The following is a 14983-nucleotide window of genomic DNA, read 5'->3' on the forward strand; positions in this document are numbered from 1 at the left end:
TATCTTACTGTCTTATACCACCTTTTTGTTGAGTTGTAAAATGAAGCTCTAAATCAACAAAAACTTTAAAAGTACTGATTTAGATGTATAGACAATAATTTTACTGAACATTTTACTGAATATTTTTTGTTAGAAAACAAGACTTAATATCTTAAGTGATTTTACTTGTCAGGTATAGGCATCTTAATTTCAGTATATTTAGATATTTATACTAGAAAACAAGACAAAACACAGCAGCATATTCATAATAAAACAACTGAATTACTACACAAAACAAGAGCAAAAGATGGTCCACTTTGCATTTTTTCTTTCATTTTGATCTTTTTTGCACAAAAGGAAAAATTAACGTTTATTTAAAACACTATTCCAAGTAGTACATGTCTCTAATTCTAGTGCTTACTTACTGTACAAAATATTTGCAAAGATTAAAACAAGTCACAAGCCTACACAATGGGAATGAAAAGAAACTGAATAATTACCACAGGGAAAGTTCTTATTACTACAAATGTGTTGTCACCATTGTGTGCTTGAGTTGGTTCTAGTTGAAATAGTCTTCTTCAATGTCGTTTTTAAGGTAAATGCAAGCCCTCTTTCTGACTCCAGACATTTCTTTCCTTTTCGTTGTCTCTAAAAATAAGATTAAAATTGGGAAAAAAATGTTATTACCATCTCTCCATCTCTCTCTCTCTCTCTCTCTCTCTCTCTCTCTCTCTCTCTCTCTCTCTCTCTCTCTATATATATATATATATATATATATATATATATATATACAGGAGTCAACATTTGAAGTGAAACCTTTCAAAACCTTCCATCAAAATTTTCCTAAAACCAAAAGGAATGGAAAATTTTGGTGAACTTTTTTTATCTAAGTGTACTAACACCTTGCAGAATATGCAAAATGTTAATTATTTAACAAAATAAGATAGATTATACAAAATGCTTGTCATTTTTATTACTGACCTGAATCAGACATTTCACATAAAATGTTTACATACAGTCCACAAGCAAAAATAGTTGAATTTATAAAAAATACCATTTTCAAAAGTTTACATACGTTTAATTCTTAATACTGTGTTGTTGCCTAAATGATTCACAGCTGTTTTTTGTTTGTTTGTTTATTGATAGTTATTCATGAGTCCCTTGTTTGTTCTGAACAGTTAAACTGCCCGCTGTTCTTTTTCAGGTCCTATTTTAAATAAATCATGTTCATGTGAATCATAAAATTTTGATAACTAAGTACCAATAAGAATCCAGCAGCAAATCAGGATATTATAATAGATATATGCTATACATATTTATGATTGGAATAATTTCTGAACGATCATTCATGTGACATTGAAGACTGGGGTAATGATGCTAAAAAAAATCACAGTAAAAAATTACATTTTAAAATATATTAAAATAGGATATAGTTATTTCACAGTGTAATAATTTGTAACAATATTACTGTCACATGTTTGATCTGTTTTGGTTTAGTTAGTGTTTGCCCATAATTGGTTCTGTTCTTGTTCTCTTTAGTCAATTAGCAATTAACTCCACACACCTGTTTCTGTTTCTATTAGATGTGCTACCTCTCCTTGATTCCTTGTATTCGTTTTGTGGATTAAAAGGCTGTTTTTAAACTTTTCTTGCTTTGTGTACTCCATAGCCCACCAGCACACAAAACAATTACTTTTACTTACAATTACTTTATTTTTGATCAAATAAATTCAGCCTAAAGGGTGTGCGATATGTTTTAGCTAGTACTCAGCCGTTACCATAGTTGTTAGCCCATCACCACTAACCACCCAGCAATCTTAAACATTAAAAACAAATATAAGCAGTTAAAATCGTTAATAACATATAATTACATACCTGTGGGCCTGCCGTCTTCTTCATGTTAGCAATCCCTCTGATAACATAATTAGTTAGCTACAATCCAACACTGATCTAAGGAGCAATAAAAACACCAAACCTTTAAGTTAAGGAGTAACGTACACAACATAATAAGAAATACATTTATTAACAGAACAGTTTGATCACACCGTGTGACTTACCTTGGTGAAGTTAATGGTAGGAGTTTTGAGGTAGGAGCATAACATTATGTCTGTATCTGTCTCGATCGTCTTCTGAACTCAAAAAAACAGCGTGCTCGTTTCCACGGACGCGGCTCTTATCCGCTTTGTGACTGTTGTTCCCGCCCACTGAAATCCGGGCTGAATCCGTGTTGCAGCACTGAAACGGATGTGGAATTGCCAGTTTGAAAACGGATCCGGCACGGAGTCAGCTGCTGTCTGGGCTCGTTTCCACGGATGCGGCCCGGGTCCGCTCTGCGACTGTTGTTCCTGCCGACTGAAACCCGGGCTCGGGCCGAATCCGTGTTATGCTGCGTCCGTTGGATCCGTCAACTTTTCAAGCGTTACCTGCGCTTCAAGCGTCAACGCAGCCAACGCAAGCAACGCAGAAGTTCAGCTAGTTGAACTTTTGACGGACTTAACGCACTTGACGCAGTGCGTCAACCAATCAGAGCGTCTCACTGTAGCGACGTCACCACACGTATTTTGAATGAAGCGGGAGCAGAAAAAACAACAACATACAATTCTCTGCGATTGAAGACGGCTACAAACTTATTCTAGCCGTCTGCAATCGCAGAGAATTGTATGATCCGTTCTCGTTGTTGTATAAAGACAGGAATTTAAAGGAACTTGCTTGGATGAAGATCGCTGAAGAGATCTGGTTGTCAAATCTTTTCTCAACGTAATTATTTCCCATTTCGTTAGCTAGCGAAACATGTTCATGAGAGGATTCCAAAATGTCCAGTCCCAATAGTTTGCCATGGTTTATTCAGGGGAAGTGTGCAGAAAACTAGATGCGTTGGGAGCGTTGCCTGACGTGTGCGGTGTGAACGCACCAAAAAGCAAGCGTTGCCAGCTTCAACGTACATGCGTCAAACTAGATGCGTTAGGTGCGTTGCCTGACGCAGACAAAGTGTGCGGTGTGAACGCACCATTACAGCACTGAAACAGATGCGACTGTTATGCGGATTTGCCGGTTTGAAAACGGATCCGGCACGGAGTCAGCTGCTGTCTGGGTAGATTTTTAATAAAATCAATTTAATGTAAACTTAAAATTACCACACTCAAAATCATTTTAAGTGTTAATGCTTATAGTGCATTCATATTAAGTGTACTTAAGTACAACTTTTGAGAAAATCTACTTATACTGCAATACATTACTAATAGATTTTTAATAAAATCAATTTAATGTAAACTTAAAATTACCACACTCAAAATCATTTTAAGTGTTAGTGCTAATAATGCATTCATATTAAGTGTACTTAAGTACAACTTTTGAGAAAATATACTTCTACTACAATACATTACTAATAGATTTTTTATATATTAACTTATTTTAAACTTAGGATTAGTATGTAAACAGTCTACTAATAATCAACTAATGTTTAAAGCATTTAAAGCACACTTTTGAAAAACACACTAATAAAACTCTTTTGCATGTTTTTTCTGTAGTATACTTTATTTTAGTACACTAAAAATTTATTTAAGTATTACTGGTATTTAGTATACTTTTTCCAAGTGTACTTAAGTCCTACTGAAGTATAAACCTACTTTTAATTAGTGTATTCATAGTGTATAAACATCACACTTTTTTTAACACACAAAAAAACAATGTACTAAAAATGTATTTGCGGGTATTTAAGTGTATTTTCATTGCATTTAACTATTTACGTATAAAAACAGAAATACGGTCTTGTTTATAAATTACCTTTCTAGGTCTATATGTGATGGCAAAATTATTCCACAGTATTGCGCTGCCTTCAGAGTGATTTTTAAAATTGCTCCTTCTAAACTTGTCAGTGTGTTTCCAGAATGCGTTTGCAAATGATCTTTCAGGTTTCTCTGATTGTGAAACTTAGGTTGCAGAAGGTCTGTCTCCAGTGTGAAGCCTCATGTGAGCAGTAAGGTTTCCTTTAAGTGTGAAACTCTTTCCACATGAAAGGCAGGTAAAAGGTTTTTCTTCGCTGTGAACTCTCATGTGAGCCCGAAGGTTTCCTCTAAATCTGAAAGTCTTTCCACAGTAAGGGCAGATATAATCCTTCTCTCCAGTATGAATTCTCATGTGTAGATTTAGGTTTGTCTTGTTTGAGGAAGTCTTTCCACAGTGACTGCACATGAACGGCTTCTCTCCAGTGTGAGATGTTACATGATTTTTAAGGTGATCACTGTCTGAGAAACTCATTCCACACTGATATCATATAAAACTGAGAGAGGGAGCTCTTGAGTGAACCACCAAGTGCTTTTTAAGGGTTCCCTTATGACTGAACTTCTTTTCACACTGATCACATGCATACGGCTTCTCACCAGTGTGAATGTTCATGTGATACTCAAGGTTTGGTTTGGTTGTAAAACCTATTCCACAAAGTCCACTTTTGCCAAGAAATAGTGGGCTAACAAGTCTGGTATGAATTTCAACAAGTACAGTGGGGCAAATAAGTATTTGATACACTGCCTATTTTTCAAGTTTTCCCATTTACAAATAATGGTGAAATCTGTAATTTTCATCGTAGGTACACCTCAACTGTGAGAGACAGAATCTAAAAAAAATCCAGTCACATTGTATAATTTTTAAATAATTAAGTTCCATTTTATTGCATGAAACACGTCTTTGATACACTAGAAAAATAGAACTTAGTATTTGGTTTACAATTACAGAGGTCAGACGTTTTCTGTAGTTCTTGACCAGGTTTGCACACACTGCAGCAGGGATTTTGTCCCACTCCTCTATACAGGTCTTCTGCAGATCTTTCAGGTTTTGGGACTGTAGCTGGGCAACAGGCCCTTACTGAGGGAAGGAGGTTGTTGCCCAAAATCTTGTGATACATGGCCCCATCCATCCTCCCCTCAATATGGTGTGGTCGTCCTATCCCCTTTGCAGAAAACCACCCCCAAAGCATGATGTTTCCTCCCCCATGCTTCACGGTTGGGATGGTGTTCTTGGGATTGTACTTATCCTTCTTCTTCCTCCAAACACGGCATGTGGAGTTTATAACAAAGTTATATTTTGGTCTCATCTGACCACATGACCTTCTCCCATGCCTCTTCCAGGATCATACAGATGGTCTTTGGCAAACTTCAGACGGGCCTGGACATGTGCTGGCTTGAACAGGGAGACCTTGCACACGCTGCAGGATTACAATCCATGACGGTGTAGTGTGTTACTAATGGTAACCGATGAGACTGTGGTCCCAGCTGTCTTCAGGTCATTGACCAGGTCCTCCCGTTTAGTTCTAGGGTGATCCCTCACCTTTCTCAAGATCATTGATTGTCCCAAGTGTCCTTAGACAGCTCTTTGGTCTTGCCCATAGTGGAGAGGTTGGAGTCTGTGTGGACAGGTGTCTTTTATACAGGTAACAAGTTCAAACAGGTGCAATTATTACAGGTAATGAGTGGAGGATAGGAGGGCTTCTTAAAGACAAACTTAACAGGTCTGTGAGAGATAGAATTCTCGCTGGTTGGTAGGTGATCAAATACTTATTTCATGCAATAAAAGGGAAATTAATTATTTAAAAATCATACAATGTGATTTTTTTTTTTTTTTTTTTGATTTTGTCTCTCACAGTTGAGGCATACCTACGACTTAATTGGCGAAAAAACTGTGCTGTTCAGACTACATGACATCTTGTCTGTCATTTGGTCATTGTGCTTTTCACACTACGTGACACAATGTAAATGATCCGCAACAGTGGGTCACACACTACTGCTAACACTAAGCTGACAACAACTCTGTCGCCCAAAAGGCAAGTTTCCATCCAGTTTTTTGCAATGTTTTGTTATTGACAAAGAGAATATGCATTAAAAAACTGTAAAATTTGCTGTCTCCATCCAACTGGCTTTTTACCAATAAAATTGTGTGCGGCATGACGACATCCCTAAAAAAAAAGCAATTGTTGCATAGCTGTTTCCGTTAATAATTTCACCTATCGCGCAAAATACATAGGCTTGAAACAAAACTGTATTATATAGGCTATTATTTAATTGTATAAGCCAACATGAAACTCATGGGTTAATGGACTCGGGTTAATAAAAATTTATTATTTATTTTTTATTTATTTAGCAATATACATAAACAGGTGAAGTTGTGTTATGATTATATTTCTGATTAACTTTAAATTAAAATTAAATTATGTGGCTGTTGTAATGTTTTGACCAATCAGACACACTATTATTTGTTACTTATAACAAATAATCTTTAAAACCAACAAGCCAGCTATATGTTGGAATTCTGGAAACAACCCTTGAAAGTGACTAACATCCAAAAGGAGCTCAGTCGCCAGGGCAACCATCTGATCACACTAGTTTTACGACACAAAGAAATGCAGGTAGAAAAACTTTTCCTATTCTTTCCTATAGGAAAGACTTTATGCTCATTGAAATGGACTCGTCCCTAATTCATAGGAAAACTTCTTTGAATGAACACAAATCCTTTAGGTCATTGTGTGTACTATAACTATCTTGTATAATGTCTTTGGAATTGTATTTTTTTATTGTATGTATGCTTAATGCGTGAAGTACTAGTCAATGTGACCTACCTATAACTATGTGTCTCCTATCCAACTAATGCTCATTTAATGATACTTTGGTGTATGCCACCTCCTCATAGAATGCCATGTGTGTTCGTACTTTAATCCAAAATATAAAATGCCACAACCATTCGAACCATGCTTTCAGACAAATGGTCATAAAACCCACATTATTTCCAACCTCCCGTTTGTAAATTCAGCCTTTTTCATTGGTCAAGACCATCCTGAGAGGCGTGACTCTTCCTAGACTTAAAAGGGCTCCAATGCATGATGGGAATCATGGATGAGTTCTGATTGGCTACAACATGCTTTTTCTGATGGTCACCGTTGTTGTGATTCTCACACAGATTCTTCATGTTTGTGTCTTAATAAAACTTTTTTTTTTATTTTTACATATCTGTCTGACTATATATGCGACTCTCAATTATAGAGTTTATGTAACCAGTGATAAAACCCATGGTCTATTACTTCACAAACATTTCTTGAAAACACGATTGCCTTTTGTCTGGCTGTTATAACACTGCTACAGCAGCCAAACAAAGTCTGCTTTTACAAACGTTAAGCTCAAGACCCCAACTAATGCAAACACTGACCACTGTAATGGTTTCTTAAAAAATGTGATTTTCTCATTTGGTGATTCTGCTTATTAACATCAGGTGTCTTCAATAATGATCAATCATCACTTAACTAATTACTAATTATATCTCATTAACTTTAACTTCTGTTCAATAAAAACCATTATTCAAGTTAAAAATTAGTATTTAGATCATGTTTAGTGAATGTCATCCGTTCATGTTAAATGAACACAAATTTTTCAAGTTGGTTTAATATCATCCATTGTTGTTAAGATAATGTGGTGGAATCATGTGGAAACACTGTCCATGATTAAATCATGTTCAACCAAAGTGCTATTTTTTTTGAGTGCAGCAGTATGTTGTTTAACCATGCAAAGCTACATGTCCTATTCATCATGTTTTTGTTTTTGTCTGCTTGACAGGACAATACAAAGTTGTGTATCTTGTACTAGAGCAGGTAGAATTCTCTCATACTGACCACTGGATGTTCAACATGGTACCTCATGGCAGAACTCTCTGAGAATTAGAGAATTAGAAATGTTGCTCTCCACAAAGATGGCCAAGGCTATTAAAGGTTCAGTAACACCCTGAAACCAAGTTACACTACACTGGTCAGGGTCATACAGAGGTTTTCAAAGATGGGTTTCATTCGGAACATGCCTTGCAAGGGTAGATCAACGAAGCTGAGCACTCATTCTGAGCGTCAGGTGCAGAACTTGGCTTCAAAAAACAGATGCATGAGTGCTGCCAGCATTGCATTAAAGGTTGCAGAAGTAGAAAGTCAGCTTGTCAGTGCTCACACAATATACATAGTCGTCGTCCCAGAAGGAAGCCTCATCTGAAGCTGGCTCACAAGAAAGCCCACAAAGAGTTTGTTGAAGACAACCTGTCCAAGAGCATAAATTGCAAGAACCATGTCCTGTTTTCTGATGAGACTAAGATGAACTTGTTTGGCTCAGATGGTGTCCAGCATGTGTGGCGATGACCTGGTGAGGAGTACCAAGAAAATTGTGTCTTGCCTACAGTCAAGCATAGTGGTGGTGCATCATGGTCTGGGGTGATGGGGTGGCCAAGTATGTCTCCAGACCTGAACCCTACTAAGCAGCTGAGGGGCATCCTCAAGCAGAAAGTGGACAAGCACCATATGTCTGCCAAATGCCTAAATGTAAATGTAAATGTCTAATGTCCAGCAGCTCTGGTCAATTCCACACCCAGGATGATTAAGGCACTGCCATATAACAATGGTGCTAACACAAAATATTGACACTTTGGACAAGTTTACTTAAGGTGTACTCACTTGCCAGCTATTTTAACAATAATGGTTGTATGTTAATTTTCAATCTGCTATACTGCTATACAAGCTGTGCATAGACTACTCTAAAATATAATAAATATTAATTTCTATAGTATTGTCCCTTGAGAAGATATACTAAAATGGTGGCTGAAATGTGAGGTGTGTACTCATTTTTGTGACATACTGTATATTACTAATATTTAAAATGTACATTATACTAATACTACTACCATTGACAAATTAATAAAACTTAGGCACAGTCACAATATTTCTTTCAGGTTTTAATTTGAATACTAAATCCCCATTACTTGCCAAATTTAATTAATTAAATGATTAATTAATTTTATGCCTTTATTTGATAAATAGAAAAATGTAAATACACAATGCAGAATTTCTGAGGAAAAAAACAAACAAAACAAACCTATTGTAAGAGTAAATGAAAGCCATTTGTATGCATTCAAAGAATTAGAATTATTTAATTAACCAAGTAAAAATTTGGTAACAATAGAAAATAAGGTAAGAAAAAAGTACAACATTTCATAGGGTTCTAAACATGTAATTTTTGTTAAACCTTTAATAAATTAACGTTAAATTGTATAGATTTTCATGATTTTAATTAATTAGACATAATTTTTTTTATTGATACAATTTTATTTAACCATAAAAATGAAAATAACAAAAATAAAAATAACCAAAAAAATAAAACTGATTTCATAGGGCCTACTGAACAAACATACAGTCATAGAACATTTAACACAACATTAGGAAAACAAATACTACATTCACTACTACATTCATTCCAATACTGCCCAAAAACCAACCATAAAAAGCATAACTCTTGTCGGTGCCGATAGCCTGTTGCGCTCCGGGCATCCTGTGTTCAAATCCCGACTCGAGAAGCTTTCCCGATGCATTAAGTATTTTTTTCTGTGCAAATAAAACTAAAATAAAGACTTTATTCCACATTTTCGTCTCTAATGCATCACTTGTCGATACACGTTCACAAGTATACTCAGACACATTCGTGTGGTGCCACTGACGCAAATCATTAGATTTCAATAGCTTTTATACAGCATGAGTCTCTCCACATGTAACATGTTCCTCATCATAATGCTGGATCTGGGTCAGTGCTGGTGCTGCCACGTGCATCGTGGGACTCTCATCAACTTGCATCCACAAGTGACACAGTAGAGATGAAAATGTAGAATAAAGAACGAAGGTCTTCGTTTTTGGGTGAACTAACCCTTTAAGGCTTCTATCTTGTGTGAATTCTAATGAGGCAGTCATGGCCTAAGATGGTAAGAGAGTTGGGCTTGTAACCTGAAGGTCGTTGTTCGATTCCCGCTCCGGCAGGAATTGAAGGTGGGGATTGTGAACGAACAGCACTCTCTACACTTTCAATACCATGACTGAGGTGCCCTTGGATGAGTTCAATTTTGAGTATGTGTCAACTTTTTCCACAGTTTGCAGGTGTAAGGCTTCTCTCCAGTATGGATTCTCATGTGGGTTATAAGGGCTCCTTTTTGATTGAAACTATTTCTACAGTTTGCAGGTGTAAGGCTTTTCTCCAGTGTGAATTCTCATGTCTGTTAAGGCTTCCTTTCTGAGTGAAACTTAGTCCACATTGAAGGCAGGTGTAAGGCTTCTCTCCAGTGTGAATTTTCATGTGGGCTTCAAGATTTCTCTTTAGGGAGAAACTCTTTGCACACTGTTGGCAGGTGTAAGGCTTGTCTCCGTTATGGATTCTCATGTGGGTTATAAGGGCTCCTTTTTGATTGTAACTATTTCCACACAGTTTGCAGGTGTAAGGCTTTTCTCCAGTGTGAATTCTCATGTGCCTGCTAAGGGTTCCATTTTGAGTGAAACTTAGTCCACATTGAGAGCAGGTGTAAGGTTTCTCTCCAGTGTGAATTCTGTTGTGCCTATTAAGAGTTCCTCTTCTTGTGAAACGTTTTGCACATTGTTGGCAGCTAAAATCTCTCCTTCCAGTGTGAGCGCTCATGTGGGCTTTGAGGTTTCTCTGTTGAGAGAAACTCTTTCCACACTGATGGCAGGTGTAAGGCTTCTCTCCAGTGTGAACTCTTAAATGGATTTCAAGGCTTTCTTTTTTAGTGAACATTTTTCCACACTGTTGGCAGATGAAATTACTTCTAGATCCTTCCTTTTGAGCTGTCTTTTGTGTAGTCTCTTCAGTTTGTGAGCAACTAAACAAATTTTCTCCAGTGAAATCATGTTTCTTGTACTGATATTTGTCTTCTATTTCATTTAGTTCTTCGCTTTCCTCTTTCAGCAGCATCAGGTCTAAAGCAGAAAGAGACCAATACAAGTTAATCCCCTGCTCTACATGTTTTGCATGTCTCTTATTTAACACACCTGACTAACGGTTAGAGAGTCGGGCTTGTAACCCGAAGGTCGCTGGTTTGATTCTCGCACCAGCAGGAATTGAAGGTGGGGATTTTGAATGAACAGTGCTCTTTCTACCTTCGATACCATGACTGAGGTGCCCTTAAATAAGGCACCGGACCCCTAATTGTGTGTGTTCACTTCTCACTGCTGTGTGTATGCACTTGGATGGGTTAAATGCAGAGCACCAATTTTGAGTATGGGTCACCGTATTTTTGATTTTCGTTTTTGGGTGAACTAAGTCTTGAATATCTGACTGTTAGCACTGTGCTTATGTAAATGAAGCCATCTTATCAAACACAAGTATAGAGTAGAGATGCACCAATTGACTGGCTAGTGAGCGAAATCGGCCAATTTTTTGCATGATCGGCCCGGATCGTGACCGTAGTCAAAATACTATGTGGGGGGAACAACCACAAAAACGTTCGGAACAACAAATCTAACAAGACACTTAAAACACCATCACTCAGCTGAATATGCATCTCTCTTAGCTAACACACCTGATTCAGATGACCAACTCATTAGAAGTGAGCTCCGTGAATGAACTGTTCCGATTGACATGGTCCCTGAATAGTGTACATTGCTACCTACTCCCTGAGCAGGGGAAATCAGTTGAAGTTTACTACACTTCAGAACATTCATTCACATATTTGCGATACGTCACCGCATACAGCGTCTTCACACACAGCTTCAAATTAAACATACTGTATATGCTCACTTCAATCTAACGCCGGTTTCACACTGCACGCGTATGCAGGACGTAAGCAGCGCGTGCACGGCACGTAAGCAGAGCAGAAGCAGCGCAGTTCTCCGACAACTGTCTGTTATGTGTATTGAATTGTGATATGGAGATTTATTGTAGATTTAAGTAGCAAATGAGAAACGCTAAAATATTGAATACATTTTTAGACAAAGGTCTTAATGATTACCAGTTTGGTTTAAAATTAAAGAAACAGCTTATCAATAACGAAAAGAATGTGTAAAAAGTATGGTATTTGTGGTACAAATCGCCCCTGCCGTTGGGGCTAAAGGCACAATAAATTACAAGATAAGTAATAGATGACTGACTTTGACATTTTTTGACATGACATGGTTAGATTCATATGGTATATATCATATTTTTTTATGGTGATTGTCCAACTTCGAGATAATCACCACGTTTATAATGAAACGTAAATGTAAATCTATATTAAATTATTATAGGATCTAATTCAATACTTTCAGAATCTTCACTTTTAAAAATGATTTTTTTCTGTATTTAAAAATGTTTTATATTAACATTTTAATGACAGTAGCACATATTTATTTATTCTTGTATTTATCAAAACAAGCAGAAAATAGCACAAACTTTGCTAACGTGATTGTTTTGAACAATAGGCTAACTTAGGCGGTGTGAATGCTCTCATTCGTTAACATGGGCGCCGAAAAAAATACGCGCTGCTTACGCATGCAGTGTGAAACCGGCGTAATAGTTTACAGCAAGCGTATATGTTCCATTTGAAGGTCATTAAAGCGTGCGAGACGTGAATTTTCATCTGTGTGTGAAGACGCTGTATGCATTGGCGTATAGCGCAAATATGTGAATGAACGCTCCGAAGTGTAATACCGCTGGATTAACTGGTGACAAGGCAGAAATGCTTCTCTTTATAAAGAAAAATGTGCCATTAATGCTCAAGTAATAGCATTTAGTACTAGCATTGTTATTTCTACCTGTTTAAAGACACAGTGGTCTTTTTGTTATTACAGTTATTGTTGTGAGACGATCCTGTAATTAATGTTTAAAAAATTCTTCCAAAACAAAATTCATTTTTGTCAGTTATATTTTATTTCTAACTGAAGAAAATTTTGTAAATGCTTTGATTACAGGTTTTTTTTTTTTTTTTATTATCTGAATTGGCAAAAATCTGAAACGGCAAGTCACAGTACTGAAAAATCAGAAACGGCCACGAAATATTAGTTAACTTGATGTCATTTGACAGTTTACTCACAATTAAGGGTTTTTATACTGAAAGTAAATTTGGCTGGTCAGAAGTACTTGCTTATTTTTTACGTCACTTTTTAAAAATGTGGGGTACAGTTAATCAAATGCCAAAGCACAGCATTTTGTTTACATACCCCTTCCATCACCTCACAGTTTATATCATTCACTTGCTCTTTATAACTATGCTCCACTCTGATGCTCCTGATCAGTGGTCATTAATTTATTCACCTGATTGTATTAATATAATTTGAATTATTTTCTTTAATTCCTCTCTTTATTTATTTATTTGATATATTTTGTTCTATCTTCTTTCCTGACTGAGTGAGTGTGTCCCAGCACTGGGATTGCATGAGTTAATGCACTCTCAGGGCTGGGTTGCGGCAGGAAGGGCATCCGGCGTAAAACGTGCTAAATCGGCATACATGGTCTTGTTCTAAAAAATAACAACCAAAAATAGATATTTTAGTAAAAATATATGATCTTACTAGAAGAATTGCAGGAAAATGTATAATCGGTTCCATTTGTACAGTCTCAGTGAGCTTTTATGAGTTTTTACGCATTCGCAGAAAGGCGAATTTAACATTTTCTGACATTTCAGTGTGGATGAGAAACTTTTGGAAAATGCTTGACAACACTAGTGTGGACAGAGAAAAATTTAAAACAAATACTTTTCAGTTGTATGGGAATTAATTAAGATGTAGCTTTAGTATCCACTGGCTGTTTTATTTGCTTACCAAATACCTTTAAATTAACAAATGTAGACAGCATGCAGTAGCCAAATATGATTACTCACATTTCAAGGTTTGCTTAAAGTGCTAGAAATCAAATGTTTTTAATATTAGAAGCAGATATTGGGTTTAATTTTACAAAAATAAACTAACTTTCAAATATTGTTTGGGCTAATTCCATATTATTGTTACAACTTAAATACATGATGCTATAATAACATATGGCCAGTGTGAAAGCAGGATATTCTCAGCTGCACTCGAAGGCTGTGTTAGTATTTGTCATGTGATCTCAACACTTCTGTCAAATGTCAAAACATTTTTACACTTGTGTGACATTATTCACAAATACAATTCATTTCAGCTTTGAGAATAAAAAAACAACCTGTTTGTTCCTCAGTATCTTCATGCTTGACTCTGAATGTTTCTTCAATCTTCATGTCTTCACTCTCCTCTTTAATAAACTCCATCTTTGTTTGTTCCTCAGTATCTTCATGTTTGATTAATGTTTCTTCAATCTTCAGGTCGTCACTCTCCTCTTTAATAAACGCCATCTTTATAAAAGTGTCACATGGATCTCTGTTGATTCTTCAGGAGTTTTTCTGTGTTTGAACACTTTGTCCTGTTTAAGATGAGAATAATTAATAGAAAGAAAAAAAAATAGCAAACTAAATCTAAGATTTAGACAGTCAAAGTGAGAGTTAATAGACTTATTACTAGATTATAAATATATACAAATTACACAGCCGTTTACATTTAGGTAGGCTATTTTTAATTTACATTTAGTATGTAATTATTTATACATCATATCTAATATATTACACTCTCATGAAATCATTCTCGGTTGTGATTCACTCGTTTGTGTTTGTTGTTGTCGTTTGTAGTCTGCGTGCCGCTGAATCGAATCACTGAATCATTTCACAAATGATTTGATTCAAATGATTCGGATTCTCAGTTTCTCTCATCACTTCTTATCATCACACGATTGATTCATGATAGAGAGAGAGAACTGAGACGCACCTTCTCTGTTACTGAAGGCTAATGCTTTATTTAACTAACACTAAATAAAACATTACACCATTACATTCAAGAATACTGCATTTATTTTGTATATCGTGTAAAAACGCTTTAATTGATCTAACAGTTGGCATTATTTAAAAACAGAAAACTACAAACCTTTCTTCAGATGAATCACAACAGATGAAGAGCGGGGCGCGTCTTTATGGCGTCACATCACCAGAGCAAATTAAAAGTCCCATTCGTACACCCTTCTCCAAAATCACAAACACATAGAAATGTTGTATATAAAATCGAATTTCGTACCCATATGTTGATGCATTTTCAGTTATTAACATCGATTATACAAGCAGTGATGTAAAAAAATGTTTGGTCATTTTTATGTCCAATAATACTAATTTAAAGAACATA

General features: G+C 36.1%; 1 protein-coding gene across 1 annotated transcript; it reads right to left on the bottom strand.

Annotated features, from left to right (window-relative positions):
- Window positions 1-3909: 3909 nt before the first annotated feature.
- LOC141326023 (uncharacterized) lies at window positions 3910-14170 on the bottom strand. Its single transcript, XM_073834732.1, has 4 exons — window positions 13941-14170; window positions 9964-10747; window positions 5074-5179; window positions 3910-4242 (listed from the first exon to the last, which is right to left on the bottom strand). The coding sequence occupies exons 1-4, from the start codon at window positions 14107-14109 to the stop codon at window positions 3910-3912; spliced, it is 1392 nt and encodes a 463-aa protein (XP_073690833.1). The 5' UTR covers window positions 14110-14170.
- Between the last annotated feature and the right edge of the window lie 813 nt (window positions 14171-14983).

The sequence above is a fragment of the Garra rufa genome, chromosome 2, assembly GCF_049309525.1.
Source record: "Garra rufa chromosome 2, GarRuf1.0, whole genome shotgun sequence".
In the NCBI taxonomy this organism is placed as follows: domain Eukaryota; kingdom Metazoa; phylum Chordata; class Actinopteri; order Cypriniformes; family Cyprinidae; genus Garra; species Garra rufa.